Source organism: Crotalus tigris, unplaced genomic scaffold, assembly GCF_016545835.1.
Source record: "Crotalus tigris isolate CLP2741 ecotype Arizona unplaced genomic scaffold, ASM1654583v1 scf7180000017888.547151679:1136858, whole genome shotgun sequence".
Classification (NCBI taxonomy): domain Eukaryota; kingdom Metazoa; phylum Chordata; class Lepidosauria; order Squamata; family Viperidae; genus Crotalus; species Crotalus tigris.
Window position 1 is genome coordinate 446,508 of NW_024096705.1, and position 26,171 is coordinate 472,678.

Genomic DNA, 26,171 nt, shown 5'->3' on the forward strand with positions numbered 1-26,171 from the left:
TGGATGGTCTTCCTTGATTCAAATGATAATGCAGGAATCAAGGGAGATCCTCCTGAGGATTTAAAGACACTGATATGGAAGCCTGTTTGGCACGAAAGGAAGGCCAGAGTTAGACTTAAAAAATGATTTTTTTATGTGACCTTTAATGAAAGAGCCTAAAATTTCACTTAATGGGCTAAGGAGATTTTAAAAGACATTAATTGATTTAATATTTAAGATTTAGACCTATAAGGGAAATAAAAATTAGTTACTAGAATAATAGTTTTGAATTATAATATAGAAGATGGATTCAGATGATAAAGGTTATTTTATTAGTAAGTGATGATATTAGGATGAGAAGTAGAATATGATTGTGAAATAAAGTAAGAATTTATCTGAATAAATAATAAGTGTATTTTAGATATGATAACTATTTTGTAATGAACTAAGGCAGTGGTTCTTAACCTTTTTAATGCCGCGACCCCCAACCGCTGTAAGTCGAGGACTACTCAACCGGTCGTAAGTCAAGGACTACTCAACTGGTGCAGCATCGTTTGCAGAATGGGACTTTTGGCGGGCTCAGCAGGGCAGAGACAGCCTGGACAATTCCTATTGGCTTTTGAAAGCCAATAGAATTAGACTCTATTCAAGAGAGTCTATTCTACTGGCTTTCAAAAGCCAATAGAATAAAAGGGAGTAGCACAGCTAAGGAAAAGGGGAAAAAATGATGGACTGCGTTGTTTGGCGACCGTGAAATGTTCGTTCAACCCCAAATGGAGTCCCGACCCACAGGTTGAGAACCACTGAACTAAGGGAATCGTGGGCTATCCAAAACCTAAATACTATGGACATTAAACCAATTGGAATACTATAACTGAAATCAGATAAAAGTTAAAAACAGGATATGGAGGCGTATAAGTAAAAAGTTATTGATAAATGTTTCAATTGATTGAATTATAACTAGCAATGTATTAATTTGAATGTGATATAATAACCAAGGGAACAGAGAGGAAATATTTGATGATGTAACCTGATATATGTATGAAAGAGCTTGTTATTGGACTATGTTATTGGACAATCACCATGTTGCTTCCTTAATACCTGGAGCTTTGTAAAATTGGAAAATTAATAAAACTTGTTTAAAAATAATAATATTTTTTTCTTATAAAATTAGGAAAACACAATGACCTCAAGGTACTTGGTAAGTAATCCCATATGTTTTTATGAGATACCAGTAGCCTGGTACTATATAGAAATCTGATAGTGAAAAAAAACCTGTTAGAATTTTTTTTAATTTTTTTTTTTTGGTAAATTTTTATTGATTTTCTAATATTACATTTAAATATTTGAAAGCAACGTGGTGGCTAGGTACAATAATTCTATTACATATAGATATCATTAGTACACATCTCAAATGGTTACAATCCCCATTCCCTTTCTTTCTCCCTTAATATCTACTGTCTCATATTTTAACTAATACAATTCTTGTTCTATCAATCAAATAGAAAGTAACTTTCTAATATTTATCAATAATTTTAGTTGATATATATCTTAGTTATTTTAACTTTCAGTCTTTAGACAATCAATGACCCAGTCGATTTTTCTCAATTTTAATTTTCCATTAATATTTAAATTTAACTTTTAATAATTATCATTTCCACACTTTAGATGACTGCAATTCCTTTATCACCATTCTTCCCAAAGTCTAATATTTAGGATACGCATCTTATCTATATAAGTTCTCACCATCTACATCAACAAGTTAATAATGCAATAATAGTATTCTTATTTTCTAATAATTCTCAAATACCTTAAATTCTTAAATTTAATAACCAAAATTTCCTTTATTTCCACATTTAATACTTCCTCTTTATATCTACTGTCTCATATTTAGAACTAATAATTTTTCCTCTTACTGCTACATAAAGAATATTTATTAATTTCATCAATAAGGTTTTAACTTATATATTTCTTAATCATCTTTACACAATCTTTATGCACAAGTCAATATTCCAATTAACTTATTAATATTTTAGCTTCAGAGATTTACATAACCAAAATTTTATTTGTCTCAACTCATAACAGCAACTTATATTCAAAATACACATCTTATCCATTTAAATATATTCTATTTTAAAACTTACAGACATATTTATTGCTTTTATCAATGAAGTTTTAGCTTATATGTGTCTTAATCACCTTTACAAGACCTTTATGCACAAATCAATATTCAAATTTAATTGTGTTTTATATTTCTAAATTTTACTTGATCAAAGTTTTCTTTATCTCAACTCATAACAATATCTTATATTCAAAGTACATCTCTTGTCTGCTTAAGTATATTCTATTTTAAGCTCTCATAATATCCATCTTATCTTTTTAAGTATAGTCTATTTTAAATCTCATCTATAAATCAAAACCCCATTCTTTTTCAGTCTTATTCTAATTTTCTTTCTTTGCCAAATCATCTTCCAGGTCCTTGCTTTGAAATCATCAAGGAGATCTCCTTGGGTTGTTATATCTATTATTTGACTTTGAAATAACCATCCAGTTGCCATTTTTTAAAGAGGGTTAGCAGATCCAGCAGGTCTTTTCCTTGTCTTTCCATTTTCTGAACTGTTTATCTTCTCTTCCATCTGTTTTCCTTTTAGATCCTCAGGCTCCTTTTGCTTCAAATAGGAAGTCTTTGCCTCTTTCCCTTTTGTCAATTTCTTTTCTGTATTTTCCATTGTCTGTATTTGTTGAGCAGCTGAGTCTTCTGTCATGATATTTAATTGTTCCACTTTTTCTGTAGTATTCTGCATAGATGATTCTTTAGTTATAGTCATAATTTGCTTTTGCATGCCCAGGCTGTCTTCTTATTTTTTTTTCTGTAGTTTCTTATTTCATCACCAGCTGTAATTAAGGTTTGAAGAATCTCTTTCAACAGACAAAGAGTTTGGTCCTGCTCTTTTTCCATAAGGAAGATCCATTTCTGATCTTCCCCCATAATAGTATATTTAAACTAAAAGACTTTTCATTCAAGAAATCCACTCAATAAAGAGCACAGCTGTGCTTCTCAAGGTTACATGTATCTCTACTTTCTGGGCTGTCAGCCAAGTCTCTTTTACACAATAACAGATTGCAATATCAGGTTTAGCCTCAAGATGTCTTTCCAAAGTTATTTTAATCTTTTCAGTTTTTTTCCTCTATTTTAAAAGAAAAAACACAGATCTTCCATAAAAATAGGGAAGAAAAATGGAAGAAAACTAGGAACTAGAAAATAAAGAGTCTTCTAATTCACAAATTTTAAGAAATAGATTCCCAATTAGGATCCAGTTATCTTTTCAATGTTTTAAATTCCCCTGGGTAGTCAGTCGCCGCTGTGTCTGGAGGGAGGGCTGAAATCTCCCTTCCCTCTCCACAGGGGGAAAGTACTTTAGCAGCTTGTGTAGGTACAGAAAGTAATTAGGATTTAAGAGAGGTAGTCCTCACCCAGTCCTTTCCACGCTGCTTTGAAGCTGCCAGATGATGAGTGTGGCTTTGGCTGTATGTAGCCTAGTGACGAGCCATATCTCTATGGCCGGTCTTTCGTCTATCAGTTTGGAGGGATTAATGGCTCCAGTTGGACAGCTACCCTCCTTGCTGGTCGCCTCTACGGCAGGGCTTTTCAACCAGTGGTACAGGTACCACCTGTGGTACATTGGCACCTGGCAGGTGGTATGCGACCATCCTAGAAAAGTGGTAGCAGGGAAGGGGAAGGAGCTGAACTGGTGGCAGCACCGCATAAGCCTGAGTGAGAGATGGCTGGAGCTGCAGAGCTATCAAGACTCAGCGGAAGCACCAGGATCAGTGCCACTTTCCAGCTGATCGGTGCTTCTTCAGGGCTGTCAGGGCTCAGTGGAAGCACCAGGATAAGCGCCAGACTCCAGCTGGAGCTCGGCGCTGATCCTGGTGCTTCTGCTGAGCCTGAAGAAGCACCAATCAGCTGGAAAGCAGCACTGATCCTGATGCTTCTGCTGAGCCTAGAAGAAGTGCTGATCAGCTGGAATGTTGCAGCATCTCCAGGGTCTTGTGATTTACATTCAGATGCTTGGCAACTGATTCATATTTATGACGGTCACAGTGTCCCAGAGTCATGTGAAGTGACCAAAACCTGCTGCAACCACCCAACGGATGGGAGGGGAATAAAAACCAAACACACCCCACCCCAACCTTGCTGCCAATCCTCAACAGAAATGCTCACAGCAGTGAAAATCTTGGACAGGAGGAAGAACACCATCGTGTGGGCAGGCAAGTGTCTTGCTCAGCTGTGGCTTGGGGGGCACTTTTTCAGTGCCATTGTAACTTCAAACAGTCACTAAGTGAACTGTTATAAGTCGAGGACTACTTTATCACTTTTTTGTATCACTGTACTTTATCACTTTTTTCATTTTTTTTTTTTTGGGGTCATCACGTTTTTGACACCTTGCTAGGTGACTGGTGGTACTCGGATGTTGCCATATCCTAAAAGTGGTACAATGGGTGAAAAGGTTGAAAAGCCCTGCTCTATGGGGCGACTTTCGACTCTTTTCAGGGTCCCCCAGTGATGCAAAACTGGACAGGGGAGATGGAATTTGTCTCCCAGGCATCCATGGTAGCCGCACGGCAAACCGGAAGTCATATTTTTTTTAATTTAATCAACATGCTGTGTGAAGATAAATATGCAAAATTTTGAAAACATTTTATTGTAAGTGTACCTGTCACAGTTTCCATCGGTGATACAATGCAAATGATTAGCACCTCCATCAGCACATGCTCTCAGAACTGCTGAAAAAAAGGATGTTGCTGTCAAAAAGCTGTCGTCATAACCAAATAACAAATTTATATACATATAAATATTATTTTGCAACATGTGAACTTCAAATATTTTCATTTTTTTACATAGTAACTAATTGCTTCTGTTCCTGGTAGTTGAATTTAACTATCATTAAATATAACTTCATTGTTGTATCTTGTTTGACAGTTTTAGGCCATATATATGAGTTTACCTTTGAAAAATGTCTGCAACATCCATTAGGGTAGACTGATCACTGATACAAAATACTGTGATTAAATTATCCCCCTGCTAAAAAATTATCTGCATTAGTTCTAAACTTTTTTCTAGGAACAAATAAGTCAACTATTTAGGGACTAATGGTTTAGAGTCTGTCTCATATAATAAGTAGACATTCAGAGCTGCAAGAGTTTCTTCCCAAACCCTTTTTCCTACTTGATCTTTCTACTGGGCTTTCTCCTAATTTCTTTTCAAACTCACACTCCCAACTTAAAAGAATAGTGTATCACCTTGCCACTCTTTTTTGTAAATTATTATAGTGTTAATTATTTTTAAACTACTATTTTGGTTTAGTTGTTGTTAGATGTGTCATGTTCAACAAAACAAATACACTAATATCAATACTATTTTAGACAAGAAAGCAGTAACTAACATTTAAGGTATCCAAGGTATTTTTTCATGATATTCACAATATTGTATTCAATTCTTGAAATTGAATTCCTTTTCTTATTGTCCCTGAACCCTTCTTTCTATTGGCCAAATTTCTAAGATTAACTGTCATTGACAACCATCTGAATAGCAAACTCAAAATCAAGGAATCTTCAAGGCTTTGAAGTGCCATAAAAGATAAATTTTTTTGAATATACATCTCGGAACTGAAGAAGCAAGACCAGCTCTAGTTTTTCCACGCAAATATCTGCCTAGTTACCAATAGCTTCCCTTAACTCCCACCCACCAGTTGTTCACGTTGCCCAATCATATATCTTTGTTTTGTTATGAGAACAGTTCACTTCTCCATCAGACATCTGCGTTAGTGACCTTGCCATTCTTGTAGGCTCTCACGGTCTGTGGATGGCTTCATGGAATCCTGTTTCCTCCCTATGCTTTCCCCCATTTCTATGCCAAGTTAAATAGTGATAGTAGTTAGCAGGCATCTTAGCGATTCAACCTTAATATTAACATTTCACCAACTGCAACTGAATAGGCTGGGATTGTGGTTATAATTAATTAATACATACATGCATAAATAATTGCATATAAAATTAGTCATTTACATTTTAGCTAATAGTCTTGTAATTTTGTAATTTGTTAATAGATGCTTAAAAATACACAGCCATAAAGGGCAGTAAGAATTTCTCTCTTTTTCAGAATAGGAAAAATAAAAATTTGCCAAAATGTTTTCGCAGTTTCATGACCTTTTCACATTGTTCAGCATTCTACTATTTAAACATTCTGCCATTAAGATTTTCATTTATGTATTTAACGTATATTTAAATTATTAACCCTGGCTAAATATTCTTGAAAACTGTGCATTGTCCTACACCTATATAATAATCATTCTTCCTTGATTTTTTTTTTTTTTTTGAGATTGTTTTGGAAAGACTAGGCATAAATTTGGAAGCAGTTAAGCATCACTCATCAAGGGCAATTAAAATTATAATTTGAAATACCAAGTTAGATTAATCCTCAAATATCCTATATTATAGTAGCTTATTTGGATGAGTCAAGTTATAGCATTGTGTCTACAAAGAAACTCAGCAACATGAAGCCACTCTTCTTAAACCTGAAGATACTGAGTTTCCCATTAACTATATATTGTGCAAAAAAGTTTTTAACAATGAAATGACAGTTTGTTTTTAGAAATACTGAAAAAATGAAGTACATATTATTAGCTACTAACTGGGATTATGTCATCTGTATGTTTAATATAAATGTACCTTCACAGGACCTGAGTAAACAGTCTAGACCAAGGGTTCCCAACTGGGGGTGCAAGACGATATTCCAGGGGGTGCGAAAACTTGGATTTAGAAGTTTCAAAACTATAGTGTATCTGCATAATTCGTTATTTCAAACTTTTGTAAGGGGTACGAGAATATATCAGAAGCATTCTAGGGGTGTGAGGCACAGAAAAATTTGGGAACCGCTGGTCTAGACTGAACCAACAAAATGAGAAACTTCATCCCCCCCCCCAAAAGGGCTGTATCCAACCTGAGCATAGTAAGAAACAGAGGAAAAAGCAAGGGGTCTAGAGACAACTCCAGTCATTCTCAGACTCAAACAATAAAAAGGGGAAACCCAATTAAAAGAAGAAGACTGCAACCAAACTGAACATAATAAGGAACAATTAACTAAAATAGAAAATGAACTTTTAGAGATAGACTGTTGGTGACAGGTCACTCATAGAAAGAAAAAAAGTCTACAACAACAAACCTATCTAAGCAGCAAAGTCCAAAAACAAAATTTCATTTTTTCCACATTTGTCCCAAAGCAGTTTCCAAGTAAAAACAAAATTAATTTTATTCTTTTGTTTAATTAGAATAAGGCTTTTCAACCTTTTCACCCATTGTACCACTTTTAGGATATGGCAACATCCGAGTACCACCAGTCACCTAGCAAGGTGTCAAAAACATGATGACCAAAAAAAAAAAAAGGAAAAAAGTGATAAAGTACAGGTAGTCCTCAACTTATAACAGTTCACTTAGTGACTGTTTGAAGTTACAATGGCACTGAAAAAAGTGCCCCCCAAGCCACAGCCGAGCAAGACACCTGCCTGCCCACCCGATGTGCTCTTCCTCCTGTCCAAGATTTTCACTGCTGTGAGCATTTCTGTTGAGGAATGGCAGCGAGGGTAGGGTGGGGTGTGTTTGGTTTTTATTCCCCCCCCCCGTCTGCTGGGTGGTTGAAGCAGGTTGTGGTCACTTCACATGACCCTGGGGCACTGTGACTATCATAAATATGAATCAATTGCCAAGCATCTGAATGTAAATCACAAGACCCTGGAGATGCTGCAACATTCCAGCTGTTCGGTGTTTCTTCTGGGTTCAGCAGAAGTGTCAGGATCAGTGCTGCTTTCCAGCTGATTGGTGCTTCTTCAGGACTCAGCAGAAGCACCAGGATCAGCGCCGAGCTCCAGCTGGAGCCTGGCGCTTATCCTGGCGCTTCCATTGAGCCCTGACAGCCTCAAAGAAGCACTGATCAGCTGCAAAGCGGCATTGATCCTGGTGCTTCCGCTGAGCCCTGACAGTCCTGCAGCTCCAGCCATCTCTTTCAGGCTTGTGCGGTGTTGCCACCAGTTCAGCTCATTCCCCTCCCCCGCTACCACTTTTCTAGGATGGCCACGTACCATTAGTTTATCAGAAAGCCACTGGACTCTGTTTCAGTCATTTGCAGCCTGGTTTACGAATCTATGTTTTTGTTGAGATTTATTGAAATAAATTTATTGAAGTCAGAAACCAGCAAGTTAATCAAGCAGCTATGAACTGGTGTAGTGTTACATTGTCAGATTATAAGCATCACAAAGGATAAAACAAGTGTTGTCTATAACCAGACAAATCCTCTGTCACATAGGAGGAAAACCCATCTTCAGTGAACATTTCATAGCCAGCACTAATGCAGATTTATTACTTTTCAGAGCAATTTCCCAGAGCAGGCAATCTTTGCCCCCAAAAGAGCCGGCCCAGACTGAGGGAAGCCTCGCCCGTGAAGAGCAGCAGCCTTTCTCCACCCATCCGCCGTCGCCATGGCCGAAGCAGATATTGCATTGATTGGCTTGGCAGTCATGGGTCAGAATCTCATCCTCAATATGAATGATCATGGTTTTGTGGTATGTGCTTTTAACTGGACGGTCTCCAAGGTGGACGATTTCCTTGCGAACGAGGCCAAGGGCACCAAAGTGATTGGTGTTCACTCCTTAGAGGAAATGGTCTCAAAGCTGAAAAAGCCCTGTCGTGTCATGATGCCGGTCAAGGCCGGAAGCGCTGTGGGTGATTTCAACAAGTTGGTGCTGCTGCTTTCCTGTGGGGATATCATTATCGATGGAGGAAATTCAAATACAGAGATACCACAAGATGCTGCAAAGAACTCAAGGAAAAAGGCATCCTGTTTGTGGGGAGTAAGTGGGGGTGAAGGAGCCTGATATGGACCCTCCCTTATGCCAGGTGGAGTGAAAGAAACCTGGCCTCACATCAAGACAATATTTCAGAGTATCACAGCCAAAGTACGAACGGGGGAACCATGTTCTGACTGGGTGGGAGATGAAGGGGCTGGGCATTTTGTGAAGATGGTACATAAAGGGATTGAGTACAGTGACATGCAGCTGATCTGTGAGGCTTACCATCTCATGAAGGATGTGCTGGCCATGGACCAAGGTGTTTCAGGAGTGGAATAAGACTGAATTGGATTCCTTCCTGATTGAAATCACAACTGACATCTTGAAATTCCGTGACACCGATGGAAAACATTTGCTTTCTAAAATCAGGGACAGCGCCAGGCAGAAAGGAACAGGAAAATGGACAGCGATTTCCGCTTTGGAATACAGTGTTCCTGTTACTCTTATAGGAGAGGTTGTTTTTGTCCGGTGTTTATCTTCGCTCAAGGATGAAAGGATGCAAGCCAGCAAACTCCTGAGTGGTCCCAAAGTGCAGGCATTTAGTGGGAGTAAGGCAATGTTTCTGGAGGACATTTGTAAAGCCTTCTATGCTTCCAAGATCATTTCCTACCTCCAGGGCTTCACGTTACTGAGGCAAGCCGCCAAGGAGTTTGGCTAGACCCTAAATGATGGCACAATTGCATTAATGTGGTGTGGAGGGTGCATCATCAGGAGTGTTTTCTTGGGCAAAATTAAAGAAGCTTTTGACCGAACACCTGATCTATAAAATTTACTCCTAGATTTTTTTTTTAAGATGGCAGTGGATAATTGCCAGGACTCATGGTGATGTACAATTAGCACTGGGGTCCAGGTGGGAATCCCGATGCCCTGCTTCACCACAGCACTAGCGTTTTATCATGGATACAGACATGGCACTTTGCCTGCTAACCTGATTCAAGCTCAGAGGGATTATTTTGGTGCCCACACCTATGAATTGTCAAAAGCAGGCGTGTTCGTTCACATCAATTGGATGGGGAATAGGAGCACCATCTCATCTTCGTCTTATAACGCCTAAATGACAGAAACCCCACAAGAGCTACATAGAAGGGAATTTCCACATCTTTGCGCATTTCTGTTAGATGTCCAGTTTTAGTTTTAATTTTCTATTTATTTATTTTTTTAAAAAAGAGTTTCTTATGATGTCTTGTACAAAAGCCAGAATAAAATGGATGGAATAAATGTGAAAATTCTGCTGAAATAAATGCTTATTTCCAAGTCATCTGTATACATTTTTTTCATACCCTAACTGTACCTTTTCTTAACAGGTGGAAAAAGTCATATAAGTATGAAAAAGCCTTTTTACATTCATGGAAATTGGTTTTGGCAAATATTGTACAATATTCAGCATTTTAATTCATTTGTGCCCATGTCTTTTCAGTTAGCATGTGATACTATTTTAGCTGATATAAGAGCAGTATTATGGCAGGTCACAGAGATCTCAAAGAACAAACTGTAGCATTTACCTGAAGACACCTGATGCAGAATATAATCATCTTGAAAGTGTCAAGGAAGTCTTAGATCTGGTGTAAGGTATAAAGAAATATAGTAGTATGTAATGGAAGAAAATTAACACCAGTGGCCATTCTGAATCCAAGATCATGAAATTTCACTGGCAGATGCCAATCTTATATAATGGCACATTTTTGCTGAATTCAGAGGGATAAACTGCTTGTGGAATTCAGATTATCTATCTTGCCTATCAGTAGGAATCAAGGATCAACCAATAGTGTCAAGATCATTGTCAGACTTTCAGAGTAGGGAAGAGCAAGGAACAAGCACAACAGAGTTTCCAGGGGCATTCTGCATTGTTCTAAGAAGAGTAAAATAACACCAAAAGCCTCTCAGAGTTTCTTTACTCGATCTCATACCAAACAAAATCAAGGAGATTATTCTATGTTTCTTTCTCATAGTCAGTGCTTTTTTTGTAAAAAAAAAAAAAAAAAAGTGCCGGAACTCACACACGTCATACAACCCGCCTTGCCTACTCTACAAGGTTCCATCCAAAAAAGGTGCCGGAACTCCGTTCTGGGCATTCTATGAGAAAAAAAGCCCTGCTCATACTTTCCTTTTTCTTAGGACTGATGGTTTTTTTAAAAAAAATCCCCTTACTTATTTATTTCATTAATTCACTATGCCCAAAGCCAGGACTGTATCCCTTCATACAAATTTCATTCCTTCCAATTGTGATGGATGTTTCTAATGTTTGCAAATGCCCATTTAAAATGAACAAAGGAATGAGGTTTTATTTGGAGAAGGGTGTTTGGGCATGAAATCCATAATCAGCTCCCTGATGGTACAGTGAAAAGGTATTGCCTATGACAGAAATTTTTGAAAAAATGGCAAGTTATAATGATCAGTAATTTTATTCTGAAGATATTGTGAGCAATACAACAGCATTTAGCACATCAATCTACATCATACCCCCAACCACTACTGGGTTAGCAACATTGCTAATAGATTTCCCAAGGCACCAGAGGCATTTTTATACAACTCTCCTATTGTCTGCTACAATATATAAGAAGGCAAAATTTTGTGTGACGGCTTGCAAGACCAGGAAGTTTCTAGCTTAAATGAAACACTGTCCAAAATTGTTTTTTCTTCTATATATTTGATCTTCCTTACTATATTTTTCTATTTTATAATACTGTAATGTTATATGCTGGAGACCTAGCTTAGTGTAGCAGTTAAGGCATCAGGCTAGAAACCCAGGAGATTAGGAATTCTAATCCTGCTTCAAGCACAAAGCCAGTTGGGTGATCTTGGGCAGTCACTTTCTCTTAGCCTTAGTAAGGATGCAGTGGCAAATCACTTCTGAAAACCTTGCCAAGAAAACTGCAGAGATTGTCCATGTCCAGTCTCCAACAATCAGATAAGATTGAGTGGGGAAAAATATATATATATACCTGTCCTTGGCCATAAGAGTCAAGGTTTCAGCTATCAAGTGTTTAACATGAAGTCAACAAAAACATTTACACAAATACTGAAGCAAGCCCCAAAGTACATGATTAGTGGAAATGGAAGTTTGCAACAAGAGCTTTTCAGAAGTGATTTGCCATTGCCTCTTTCCTAGGGCTAAGAGAAACTGAGTGGCCCAAGATCACCCAACTGGCTTTTATTAGTTTATCATTGAACATATTACTCTGTTTCAGTTTCATGCACTATTGTTTACGAATCTATGTTTTTGTTGGGATTTATTGAAACTAGATTTCCATACTGAAGTCAGAAATCATCAAGTTAGCCAAGCAGCTATGAATTGGTGTGGTGTTATATTGTCCGATTATAAGCATCACAAAAGACAAAAAAAGTGCTGTCCAATTACCAGACAAATCCTCTGTCACATAGGAAGAAATCCCATTTTCAGTTAACATGTTGTAACCAGCCACTAATAGAGGCTTATTATTTTTCAGAGCAATTTCCCAAAGCAAGCAATCTTTGCCCCCAAAAGAAAGCTTAAGTCAGTGTTTCCCAAACTTAACAATTTTAAGGCATGTGGACTTCAACTCCCAGAATTCCATAGCCAGCGTTGCTGGCTGTGGAATTCTGGGAGTTGAAGTCCTCATGCCTTAAAATTGTTAAGTTTGGGAAACACTGGCTTAAGTCATTTGAAAAAACTTTATATGTAACTTTAAATTAAGGGTTCTCTATCCAGTTTTTTTTAGTCAATTATATACTGAGTTAGATTAGTAGTTATCATATTGGATTAGCAGTATTATGTTATATATTACTTTTTCAGTTTGTGTTTGTATCCATGCATGTTTCCAATATAATTAAATAAAGTCTGTATGGATGAAGGGAGAGACTGAGAGATGATAAATACCATATAAATAGTCCTTCAGTTACAAGGATTTACCACATAAATACCAAAAGCTATTTATGACCTGGCTTCAAAGTTATAGCAGCACCCTTGTGGTCATTGCTCTTATAACCCACTGCAAGGATGTTGCAGCACCCTCTTACTATCTCTCCCACTTACCACATCTACCAGGCTCCCACAGGCCTCAGGAGCTGGCTTGAGCTCCGCTGAGTAGATAAGTGGTTAGATGGAAAGTAATTTGATGGCCTCCAAACTGATGATGCTTCACATGCACTGCAGCCATTCTGAACACCTCTGGGTAGATGAATGGCTGGAGTAGAGTGCAGTCTCGCGCTCCTTCAGGCTTCTCTTCTCTGCACCAAAAGCTTTTGCAAAGGGACATAAGGCTTCAAGAAGTGCAAGGTATCTTCCCAAAAGCCTTCCGTCCTTTTGCAAAATCTTTTGGCATGGAGAAAAGAAGTCTTTGGGGATGCAAGATTGCATTCCTTCACACTCACTGAGACTGCCAGGCGCTCCAAAAGTGGATTGGGTGTCCTGCACAGGTAGCCTCAGTAAGTCAGCTGACTGAGCGGCCCATGCTCATCCCACTCTGCCTATACCCTCACCATCCCACTTTTGGACCACTGGGAACAGGCCAAGAAACCGCATTGCCACGCAAACCCACAGCAGAGAGGCTGGAGAAGAGATTAGCCTGCTTGAGGAGAAAGAAGGAGCACTCAACCAATTTTGGAACTCTGGATTTTTGAAGGGTAAGTGAGTGGTTGAATGGTAACGGGGTGGGGAGGAGCTGCTGGGCTAGCATAGCAGGACCAATGCCTGTTAGGTCCCTGTGGGGGTTGGGAATAGGCAGGGGAAATGTCTCTGCGGTTGGTCGTAAGTGTGAACAACTGCCGTGGTATTGCAACATTTGTAACTTTGGGACTGTGTCATAAATACTTTTAGGGGATGGTGTCATAACTTTAAACTATTGCTAAGTGAACTGTCATAACTTGAGGACTACCTGTACTACATTTCTGAATAGGTTTAAAGCCAAATCAGAAACATCATAAAGTGAAATTAAAGCAGAATCAATGCTTCCTGTCTTTATCCTGGCCAATTTTTATCCTGTCTCATAAATTACCACAACTGAGTAGTGGTAATTTATATTAAAGAATTTATATTAAATAATTTTATCTTTATGCATACAGAATTTGCCTAAGGCCATGGAGCTATTTAGAAGCAGTAATTCTATGGTATTTGGCATATAAATATTATTACCAAGTTAATATTATAGTGCTTAATATCTAACTTAATTCACTCACGAGTATGAACAGTTAATCATTTTAGCTTCCAATAAATAACAATAGTCTGGCATATTCTAAAGAATGACATTTTTGAATGAAATGTATGCTGTGAGTTATAGTTTGGCCAGTTCAGCAATCACTTCATACTTCAGAAACCAATTGTATTTCCTGAGTTGCCCAGAGCAGGAAATAAGTGAAGACATGTCTTGCATCCTAAATAACAGATTTGGCAAGGAGCTGCAATAAATGAGATTCCTTTAAATTTAGTCAATGCATTGCCTTCTGGAATTCATATAATTAGACAAGCTACTCAGGACAACCATCTTCATTTCAGAAAGTGAAAGAAAGAATTCTGTAATTATATTCCTATATTACGCAGGATTTTATTACAGATCAACTACAAGTAAGTATAATGTAATTAATTATTTCATAGGAGTTCATGTTTCCCACTTAGAAGAATAGAATAATAACTTTATTGTCACTTTGAATGTACACTAATTGGCATACATTAAAATGAAATTTTATTGCATATAGTTCTCAAAGGGTCACCACCTCCAATATACACTACATGCATATGACATAAATAAATACGTATATACATACAGAATTATGCATATACCCAGATATATTATATGACACAGAGAAACAACAGTCTAGTTCAGATTATGTATACAGGTTCATGGCGAGAGAAATGAATCTTGCGAGTTTACCAGACGGATGGCTTAGTGCAGGGGTCCCCAACCTATGGGCCGCGCCCGCTCCCAGCTCTTGGCCTGTGGGCTGCGGAAATGGCTGGCCAGTGTGTATATGCATGGGCGTGCATTCCCCCCCCTCCCACTAGCATCCGCAGCCCCATTTGCGCATGCACATGGGCATGAATGGGGCCACTAGTGCTGGGCAGGTGTGTGCGGCCCATTTGCGCATGTACGAATGGGGCTGCTAGCGCTAGGTGGGTTGCGTGGTCCATTTGCGCATGCACAAACTGGGCTGCTAGCCACCGCAGGGAGTGTGCAACCATTCGCACATGTGCAGGCACCAGCATATGACATATCTCAAACAGGGTCGCTAGTGCCGTGCCAGTGTGCGTGGCCCTGTTTTCGTGCATGCACCAATTTTGAAGCTGCTCTCCTTCCCTCCAAGCTGCAAGCCTAGAAAGATTGGAGACCTTTGGAATAGGGAACAAAGCTATTACAGAATCAGATAGCCCTGCTAGAAATACTTCGAAACCTCCTCCCAGAGGGGAGCAACATTAACAGACCATAAAGTGGGTGTATAGAGTCTCTAACAATGCAGCATCCTGAAAACCAGGAAGCGAGCTTCCTATGATCTTCTTGGCTGTCCTTACGATTTTCTGTATGGACTTTCTATCCGAGTTTACTTACTATGTAAATCCTACTATGGGAACAGAAACAAAAGATGAAGTTCATAGAACACATCTACTTATATCCTCCCCCACCCAATTTTTTCAATGGCTATTCTTGGAAGCAAATAAAAAATAAACAAGAAATTTAGGTTCTTAGGATATCAATCATTTGTTTAATGTATAAATACAGTTCTAGACAAATCATACAAAAGACTGTATACATATCTGAGCAATGAGAAAGGAAATGTAGCAGCTCAAAGATAAAGTGTTTACATTCAATAAGCTTTGATATGGGAAGAGCTGCAGAGTCAATACTTAATAAAAGTAAACAGATACACAGAGGGCATAATATCCACAGACCTCTAGCCTTGCCTTCTATTTACTGTGTTACTTTACTCTGAAAACAGAAGCGCTATTAAGCAAACTCAGAATACACCATAAAATAGCATACGCCTGAAAAGTTCAATTGTTATATCCGCACTATTCTAGCTACTGTCTTCAAGAATAATTATTTTAAACATTTCTACTATGATCCAGACATGACTAATGGCCATGTTTTTGAACTTTCTGGTTGATTAAATATTTCCAATGAAATCAATATAAATATTACTTTTTTATTTTATTCTTTAAAAATACTATTCTCACATAACGAGCATTCAAAATGTTTCATGCTTCTTTGGGAAAGAAAAAGTGTTTTAAAAATCATATTGAACAGCCAACCTTTCTGCAGATAATTTTATTTTTCTTGTGATCCTTTAGCAAATCAATATCTGGAGGGAAAGAAAGTTCAAATATTCCTATTTGTTTTTCTTTTAGACTTTTACATGTCCAAAGATACTGTAATTATGAAGAATTCCAGCATCTACTCTTCAAATGTTTAAAAGTGAAAAGATAGTGATTGGGTCTTCTGGGTATTATTAGTCTCTCTTTCCTCTGACTTTTTATTATAGTGACTGGAACTGATGAATGTTTCAATCCAACACAATACCTTATAAAAACTATGAAGTTTCCTAAATGTTTTTATAGAACAAAATTGGGAAGAAATGCAAATGATCTTGCAAGTAAAATAGCTGAAATCAGCAAAAATGCTTCATGTTATTTGGATGTTGTTTTATTTTATAATACATCCAATACTTTACTGCTGAGTGCTGCCTGGATACTGGAAATAGAGAGCTATGCAAAAAGTGAGATTTTTAAAAGTAGACAAAATGTGTCTGGCAGTGATATATGAGACTTATAAAACATATTACCTATCTCTGTTTGAAGAACAGGTGTGAGTTAGTGAAGTTTGACAAGATTTGCAGAGCATCCATCCATCAGCACTTGCTACAGCTGGCCAAATGAGAAGTAGTGAAATGTAACAAAATTTGATAAGTTCCAAAAGAATGTATCAAAGTTTACTCTATCTAGATACAGGCTGGTTTTATAAAATAATTATAATACAACTGCACATATTATAGTGATATAAATACTATTTCATATATCAATTTAAATTTTCTAAGCACTTTAGAGTCTTTCCATTTAAAGAAAATGCTCAAGGCAGTTTACAAAAATTAAATATATACTTATTACTAAATATTATAAATCTATAAAGTAATACTTAACAGGCAATCATACCCTAAATGCCAAACATTTACGTGATAAAGTTAAATGAATGAATGGTGTTCTTCAGTTAGTTAACAGATAGCTAAAGCATATCATTTATAGGATTCTGCTGTTTGCATAATATGATTTTAATGTGCACTTGGTATTTAGCTTAGAATGCTAGAATTTTCCAGAAATAGAGAAGAAAATACTATTCATGAATCATCATGCAATTAGTCTCAGATCTCTACCAATGATCTTGTTCCCATCCTCCTTTCCCACAGTAATAGATACATAGGCAAAAATTATAGGAGGAAAGCTGTTTTGATAGATTTCAGCTTATATAGCCTAACATCAGATTATCAATAATAATCTGATAGCAATAGTAATAGAACTTATATACCACTTCACAGTGCTTTACAGCCCTCTCTAAACAGTTTACAGAGTCAGCATATTGCTCCCAACAATCTGGTTTCTCATTTTACCAACCTCAGAAGGATGGAAGGCTGAGTCAACCTTGAGCCAGTGATAGAACCTCTGACAGTCGGCAGAATTAGCCAGCAACACTATTCTAACTACTATGCCACCATGGTTGATAACACCATTTCAGATCAACAAATGTTATTAAAAGGTACATGCTTTTCGGAGCCTTAAGTCACTTCATCAGATACCTGGAGCAGCTAAACTGATATAGCATTTAGATTATATTACACTTATAATATTATATTCTATGGACTATTTGGACTTGCCACTAACATTTTCAGCTACATAAGAGGCATCACAGACTTCTAAAAAAAAACCTGAAATCTATTAAGAGCCTCCAAATTATGCCATTTTAGCACCTGTGGATACTGAGGTATATGCCAGGTCATTCCATGTCAAGTGGTCTTTTATAGGGGGTTTGAAACATGCTCTTTCTAATGAGAATGATTTAAAACTAGTTGTAAAACTAGGCTGAAAATACCCTATTTTTGATGTTTTTACAAAAAATGTCAACTTTATACTCAATTTATAAACTATTGGAAAGCAGTAGGAGAATGAAAGCTTATATTTGAAAACCTTGTGTTGCTAAGTTATTACATGCAAATTTTCACATTTATCATACCTTTCCTTCCAGAGATATAAAAAGCCAAACTTTAAACTTTTGTTTGAGCCGCAATATTTTCGGCCAACTTTGCTCCAAATTATCTAGATGGAGATTGCTCGTGAGAATGTGTTTGTTATTTTCTTTAATAGAGCACAAAAAGTTGTACAAGATGGCCAAGTTTTGTTTCTCTCAACAAAATATTGCCGGAGATATTATGTCTCAAAGTTGCTGGAATCTCAGAGTCATATATCTCTGCAAGTATTGCATCAACAAACATTTTACCAATGTTCATTGGGGACATGTGTGAATATTCACACAAAATTTTATCAAAAATTTTATCAATGGTATTGCATGTTTAAAGATGGATGAACTAACGTCCATGATGAAGCAAGAATTGGCTGCCCATCTGTAGTCAGTGATGAATTTGTGCAGGAAATTGACAAAAAGGTCCGTGAAGTCTGTCAATTCACGATATCTGCACTTTCTTTACACTTTCCCCAAATTTCTCAGACTATTTTTTATGAGGTAGTGATAGAAAATTTGGGATACTGCAAGTTCTGTGCTTGTTGGATACCAAAACTCCTTTCTGAGAAGCACAAAACATACTGAATAGGTTCTGCTTTGGACTTTCTCATGAGTACAGTGTTATAACAGAATTGTAACCAGCAATGAGACCTGGGTGTCCTACATGAACCCCGAAAGCAAACAGCAATCAATGGTATGGTGTCATACACACTCACCAAAGAAACCCCAAAAAGCTCAGCAAACATTATCTGCCAGAAAGGTTATGGCAACAGTATTCTGGGATGCCAAAGGAGTACTGCTAGTGAAGTTCATGGAGAGTGGTTCGACCATCAATTCAGAAGTCTACTGTGAAACATTATGAAAACTCAGACAAGCCATCCATAACAAGCATTGGGGCATGCTGACTTCAGTGTGGTGTTGGTTCATGATAATGCTTGTCCACACATTGCTAGATGCACTCAATAATTTTTAAAGCAGTTACATTGGGATGTTTTTGATCAAACCCCCCCATAGCCCAGATTTCAGGAGAATGCAGGCAAAGATCTTACTTATGATGGACAGCAGCAGAACACAATCTGACTTGCTTCCTTTGTTTTTATAGAAAACCACACAGCACAGAACGGTCACTCCATCTAACTGAAATACTTTGAAAACAGTGAAGCAAAACATAGGAATGTTTCAATGACACTTAGAATTTATTGCTCCTGACTGAATTCAAATCAGGACAGAACTTCTTAATTACATTCCATGTTTGAATGAAACAGTTATAAGACAAACCTAACATTTAAAATCTGCAGTCATTTAGTTTACACACTTAGAAAGTTTAAACTCAGGAATTAATTTAAAATCAAGAACATGAGTGACTTCCCTTATCCACCAATATTGTAATTCAATATATTTAGATTAATACAAGAAAATACCTTTTTAGGGTACAATAACTTTAGATAGTGATGTTTATTTCTTATGTATTTGTTTATATCCCACCTTTATTATTTTTATAAATAACTAAAGGGGGACAGCATATCTAATACTTTTCCTCCTCCTATTTTTCCCCACAATAACAGCCCTGTGAGATGAGTTGGGCTGAGAGAGAGTGACTGGCCTAAAGTCACTCAGCTTGCTTGAACTTGAACTCAAGATCTCTCACCTTCTAACTTAGTGTCTTAACCACCAGACCTAACTAGTTATATCAGTACAAAATAAAATGTAAATCATTCATAAATATTATCATCAAGAAAGCTGTTAGGGCTGACTTCCAATTCTGGTACGCGGCGATGCCAGTCATGTCTGGAGACTTGTCTCCACTCCAGCCGGGTTTCCTTTGCTGGTAGACCCTAAGTGAGTCAAAGGTCACCCTGGAGGGGCGACCACCGAGGAGGAAGCTTGTTGGTGACTGCAGGAGGGTGCAGCTTCTCTCATGGTTCCAGCTATCTCCTTAGGGCCCACGGAGCAAAGATCGTCCTGTAAGATGGCCGATCACCCTGCTGCATCAGCCGAAAGTCACAATTACATCTAAGCATAATAGACCCATCGCGGATGATCGAGGTGAAACCCCTTCTGATCCTCTCTTCACCCTATTCTGTTTTTTTTTTTGCCCGTAAAAGCTTTGTTGGAATTATTTCCCTATTTTGTATGTGTGGGAAGAAAGGCGCTGAACAAAAGGATAGAACGAAAATTTTTAAAGATTATATTATTTTCATTTACTTTGGGGTACAGAAAAAACTCTTTTCAGAGCTGTACTATTATTTTATACTGGAAGATTATTTCTTTTTCTACTTTTTCCTTTAAAAGATAGAAAAAAGGGGGGAAATGGTGTCTGGAAAAGATTTTTTAATCAACTGAGGATATCTAGTGGTGAAAAGTTAACATTGCAAAAGTTAACATTATTGTTTGGAGATGAGACGGACTTGACCTTCAAACTATTCTTGAAGAGAAAAGAAAAGCTGATCCAGCTGTGGAAATTGTGGGAGTGGATAGCGTCTACTAAAAGAAAAAAGGGATTCTCTTCAATTACTATTAAAATAGAGAGACCTCATTCACAATTAAACTGTAAACTTATATTGGAAAAGATTTATGAGGCTACTGAAGAAATATGTGCTACAATGAAAGAGATTACTACAGAATTAAGAGCCAGAAACTCTACCCCAAACCTTCAAACTAATTTTCAGATTACATCTGACTATTCTACAAACCAAAACATACTAGAAGAGGAATCAATTGAGATTAAAGAGGAATTTATTTTACCTTACAAGCATTTCATCTATATCTTCGAGGATCAGAAAAATCAAAGACTGAGATTTGAACCTTTAAAACAATGAGGCTTTAAGGATAAGAAAAATAGACATTCAATGCAGAGGTCAGGATGCTTTTTACTGTCTCAAATGATATTACAAGCAACAAAGAGACCTATTGGCTGAAAGGGAAGCTTTGTTACGGAAACCTGCCTGGCACAAAAAGAAGGCCAGAATAAGATTGAAAAGAGAAATTTAAAATTATATGTAATGGATTAGAGGCACTGTAGAATTATGAATTGATTTAAGAATTAAGATTTAGACTTACAATTAAGAGAAAAATGGTTGATTATTAGAATATATATATTAAATAGATTAAGAATGTATTTTTTGGAATAATAGGTTTATTTGTATGAAAACTATTATGTAACGGAATGAAGAAAATTGAAGAGGTGTTTTAGATCTGGATTGACTTAATAATTAATTGAATGTTAATTTAATAAGATGATGGTTTTTTTGATAATATGGATGTTATTAGGTATGATAATTAACTGAATGAAATTTGAATCTCGTCCAATAGATTGAAATGATTTAAGGTTTGATATTATCTTGTTATCTTAAAGAGAGTGATTGATTGATGGATTAAATATGTATAGGGTATTTTATTATAATTAGGAGATATTAGTGGAAGAAAAAATAAATAAGACTTGTGATAAAATTAAGGAACTAGAATATACCTGGAAGGGATACCTGAATTGATAATGTGTTTATTTAAAGTTAAATTTGATTATGGTAATTGTAAATTTATAAAGCTCCAAAACAGGTTTAGGATTAATAGAAATTTAAATTAGAAATGGATTATCTTAAATATATTAAGCTATTTGAGTGAAATAGAGAGGGAATATTTGATGTACTTGATTTGAGTTATTCATATATGGTTTTATTTCTGGATGTTTGATTACCCCAGCACCACCATCTTGAGCACTTTGTTCCAAGAATTAAAAAAACCAATAAAATTTGTTGTTGTTTTTTTTAAAAGAAAGCTGTTAGGGCCAATAAGTAATCCTACAGTATTCTTTAAAAATTAAAACAGTGGATAGCTTCAGTTTGGGAATATATTTACATTTATATCTCTCTGATATATTTTTCAAAAAAAGAGACAATGATTAGAATATGCCTGACAGGGTTAGAAGGGGTACTGGGGAGCAATATTCTATGACTGGCTATCATGGCTATTATTCTGCTTGAGTCATTTGCTTGAGATGAGTGGCTATAAAATTGAATAAATAAATAAAAATAAATAAATTTTAATTACAAAATGTAGCTAAATAAGTTGAAAAAGATTGCCTACCATTTTCTTAGATTATATCTAATTCTCAGAACATTTCTTATTCATCTCAGCACTATGGTTATTTTTCAGAATTTCTTTGGTCTCATAATATCAGAACAGAATTGGCTGATCTGGATTTTTGGTTAAATTTGGAGCACACACAGGATTCTAGACGAGATTTGGAGGTTGAAAAACATCCTAGAAGCCTATGGCAAGCCACTTCTGAGATGTTGCCAAGAAACAGTGTTCCTATGTTATGTAATCACCAAGAGTCGAATTTGATTTGAGGGCATCCTTTCCTTTATAGTAGATTAACTGGTAATGATGTGTTCTTGCTTGATTATTGCTTAAAGTTACAGATTTGTTTAGTCAATCACTCTAACATAATATATAAAAGGTGGCTTAAAGCACACATTGAATTTTTAAGAATTTTCCTTAAAATATAACATACTGAGTCTAATTATAGTCAGGTGATAAATTCCAAAGAGGGATTCATTATCTATTTAAAAAATTAAGTTTAACAAAATCTAATCAGCAACTCAGCCTGAAGCAGAGGCCATATTTCAAATTTAGCAACTGAAATGCCAGAGTACTGTGTACTGCCTTCAGAAATCAATGTGCAGCCAAAGGTTCTTTAATCACTTTCTTCTCAGCATGAAAAGCAATAAAGATGTTAGCAGGGATGTTGTCTCCTTATTATGCGTATCGACTGCTCATACTGATGCACAAAATAGATTCTCTTTTTCCAGTTTTCCTAGAAGAGTTTGGTTGTTCTCTGGCAACCTTCACTCCAAAGGACAGAAAAATAGTTTACCCCTAGGGATAGGAAAGGAACTATCATCTAAATAGTGACAGAGCTTCTGTATCAATTTTCTCCTAAGTTCTTATCATTTCTGCCTCTTTTTCATCAAGTGGCTCAGTTTTAGAAGGTTTGGAGACCACAAATTTATATGATACAAAAATAGTAAATCCAGGGAATTCCAGTTGTTGCTGAACCATAACATCTGCTATTATTAACCAATAGGATTAGGCAACCTTTCAGATTTAAAGACAAAAAGATGCAAATGTGGCATCAATTTGTAACTGTTTGAACAAAATATACTTGTTTCTAACCATAGAAAAGGTCAGTTTACATTCCAATTCCAAAGAAAGGCAATGCCAAAGAATGTTCAAACTATCGCACCATTGCACTCATTTCACATGCTAGTAAAGTTATGCTTAAAATCCTACAACCTAGACTCCAGCAGTATGTGGATTGAGAACTACCAGAAGTACAGGCAGGATTTCGAAGAGGCAGAGGAACTAGAGATCAAATTGCCAACATACGCTGGATCATGGAGAAAGCTAGGGAGTTCCAGAAAAACATCTACTTCTGCTTCATTGACTATGCTTTGATTGTGTGGATCACAACAAATTGTGGCAAGTTCTTAAAGAGATGGGAGTACCAGACCATCTTATTTGTCTCTTGAGAAACCTATATGCGGGTCAAGAAGTAACAGTGAGAACTGGACACAGAACCACTGATTGGTTCAAAACTGGGAAAGGAGTCTAGCAAGGCTGTATTCTGTCACCCTGCCTATTTAACTTATATGCAGAGCACATCATGAGAAAGGCAGGGCTAGATGAATCAAAAGTTGGAATTAAGATTGCTGGGAGAAATATCAACAATCTAAGATATGCAGATGATACCACTCTAATGGCAGAAAGTGAAGAGGAACTAAAGAGCCTCTTGATGCGGGTGAAGAAGGGGGAGTGCAAAAGTTGGCTTGAAACTCAACATTAAGAAAACCAAAACCTCTCAATTCCTGGCAAATAGATGGGGAAGAAATGGAGGTAGTGACAGATTTTATCTTCCTAGGCTCCAAGATCACTGCAGATAGGGACTGCAACCAAGAAATTAAAAGACGCTTGCTCCTGGGGAGGAAAGCTATGGCAAATCTAGACAGCATACTAAAAAACAGAGATATCACCCTGCCAACAAAAGTACGTATAGTCAAGGCCATGGTTTTCCCAGTTGCAATGTATGGCTGTAAAAGTTGGACCATAAGAAAGGCTGAGCGCCAAAGAATTGAGGCCTTTGAACTATGGTGCTGGAGAAGACTCCTGCGAGTCCCCTGGACTGCAAGGCGATCAAACCGGTCAATCCTAGAGGAGATCAACCTTGACTGCTCTTTAGAAGGCCAGATCCTGAAACTGAAATTCAAGTACTTTGGCCACCTAATGAGAAGGAAGGACTCACTGGAGAAGAGCCTAATGCTGGGAAAGATTGAGGGCAATAGAAGGGGATGACAGAGAATAGTAGGCGTGAGGTTAAATGTACTCCAGAAGATGGTAGAGGACAGGAAGGCCTGGAGGAACGTTGTCCATGGGGTCGTGATAGTCGGACACAATTTCACAACTAACAACAACAAAGCATAGAAGAGAATTTTCAAATTCAAAGCACTGTACAGGCCTATTAGTCTTGCTGACTGGTGGGACTTGACAATCAAAATTATCTGGAGCAAGGTTGGCAACATAGCACAAATCTTTAGCTGTATTATGTAGTAACCATTGACCTTTATTTTTTTAAAATCATCACCATAATAATAAACACTCTACCCAGTGCAAACCCCTGGTACAATGTCATGTCTTCCCCTCAGATGTTCTTGAAGGATAAATAGGAAGATTTCTTACCCAGAGATACAATGCCCCTGTGACTCTGGACACAGAAAAGCACAAGCTTGTGCTTCTCCATTGCCTGAATTACAGAGACATTGTTACTAGCATCATTTCACCATTACTGTTTAATACCCACGACTCAAAAGACAATTCTTCGCCTCCTTCCTACATTCAGATACTAGCCCTGTTTAGAAATTGTGATAAATAGTTTTCTTTCAATATTCATAGAACACATAAAAAGAGCCAGTAAAAATATAAGCAAATAATTAATAGATCCAAATACTAATTCATGCTTTTATCACCTCTTGGCTAGACTACTACAATATGCTTTACATGGACTACCTTTCATTAGCATCAGAAACTAAATTGGTGCAAGTGCATTAGCATCAGAAACTAAATTGGTGCAATTTGATTATTGGTGTCTGTTATTTGTTAGGAGTATATTATATCTCAGGTTGTTTATCAATTAAAAGTGTTGGTTCTTAGCCATAAAGTAAAGCATTTGATCTATAAATATCTATACAGTTGGTGCCCAATGTACATTAAGAACCATATTGTCTTACTTGAATTGAGTTGTCCAGGATATACTTCACAGCAGAAGCTATTCTTAATACTTTATTTTTGTGAAGTAAAAAGAAGAACAGAAACCAGGAGGTGTCATTTTTCAGATAATTGTTCTTTCTGGTCAATAAGAGTTGACAATGACTTGATGGCATGTAACCAATCAATCAGTTACAATGATTTAATTGTGTTTTTGTTTTTCTAGTTAGTTTATTTCTTGCATTTATCTTGTGCTATTTGTAAGTTTGATTAGATTCTGATCGTTTTAGTTTATTTATCATACTACAGCCATTTTAATTCTATTTGTGTGGATTACTTTGCAAATCTTTGTTAGTCTGTATTGATTATGTAGCATATGAGTAGTAAAATGCAAATGCACATCTAAAATCTTTACTTTTATAAAAAGTCAATATTCTAGGCATTTCTCTGAATCTGTAAAGTTCTATACATCAAGGCAAAGTGATCCTACTCATAAATCATAGATATTGGCACCCTCATATTAAATGTCGGCATGTGGAAGATATATCCATATATTTAAAAATAGGCATAAGAAAATATATTACATAACTTAAAAGTAAAAATATTCAGGACAACATAGTAATGGGAACAAGATATAAGCAGAGTTGTGTATCACATGCACTTTATCTTTTATTATAGCTTTTTATGAGAAGCCTGGTTTTTAAATAAGGTTGCATTTCTTGTTATACAGACATCCCTTCCTGAATGCCAATTAGCAGCAGCAGCCATTTTATGGAATATGTGATGATGAGAGTCAATATAGCAAGATTTCTGCAAGGCTTCAATTGAAAAACCC

At 36.8% G+C, this 26,171-nt stretch overlaps 1 protein-coding gene and 1 pseudogene across 8 annotated transcripts in view; one reads left to right on the forward strand and one right to left on the reverse strand.

The window, feature by feature from the left end:
- Window positions 1-10,091, forward strand: part of LOC120308258 — a 64,057-nt pseudogene extending 53,966 nt beyond the window's left edge.
- The window catches only part of TPK1 (thiamin pyrophosphokinase 1), a 421,498-nt gene that overhangs the window by 227,582 nt on the left and 167,745 nt on the right, over window positions 1-26,171 (reverse strand). For 6 of the 8 annotated variants that reach the window (XM_039344058.1, XM_039344056.1, XM_039344057.1 and 3 more), the window contains one exon: window positions 4,698-4,767. In XM_039344058.1, coding sequence (XP_039199992.1) covers window positions 4,698-4,767 — 70 coding nt within the window. The remainder of the gene's footprint in view (window positions 1-4,697; window positions 4,768-26,171) is intronic. The other 2 variants (XM_039344051.1, XM_039344055.1) reach the window with 1 other exon arrangement.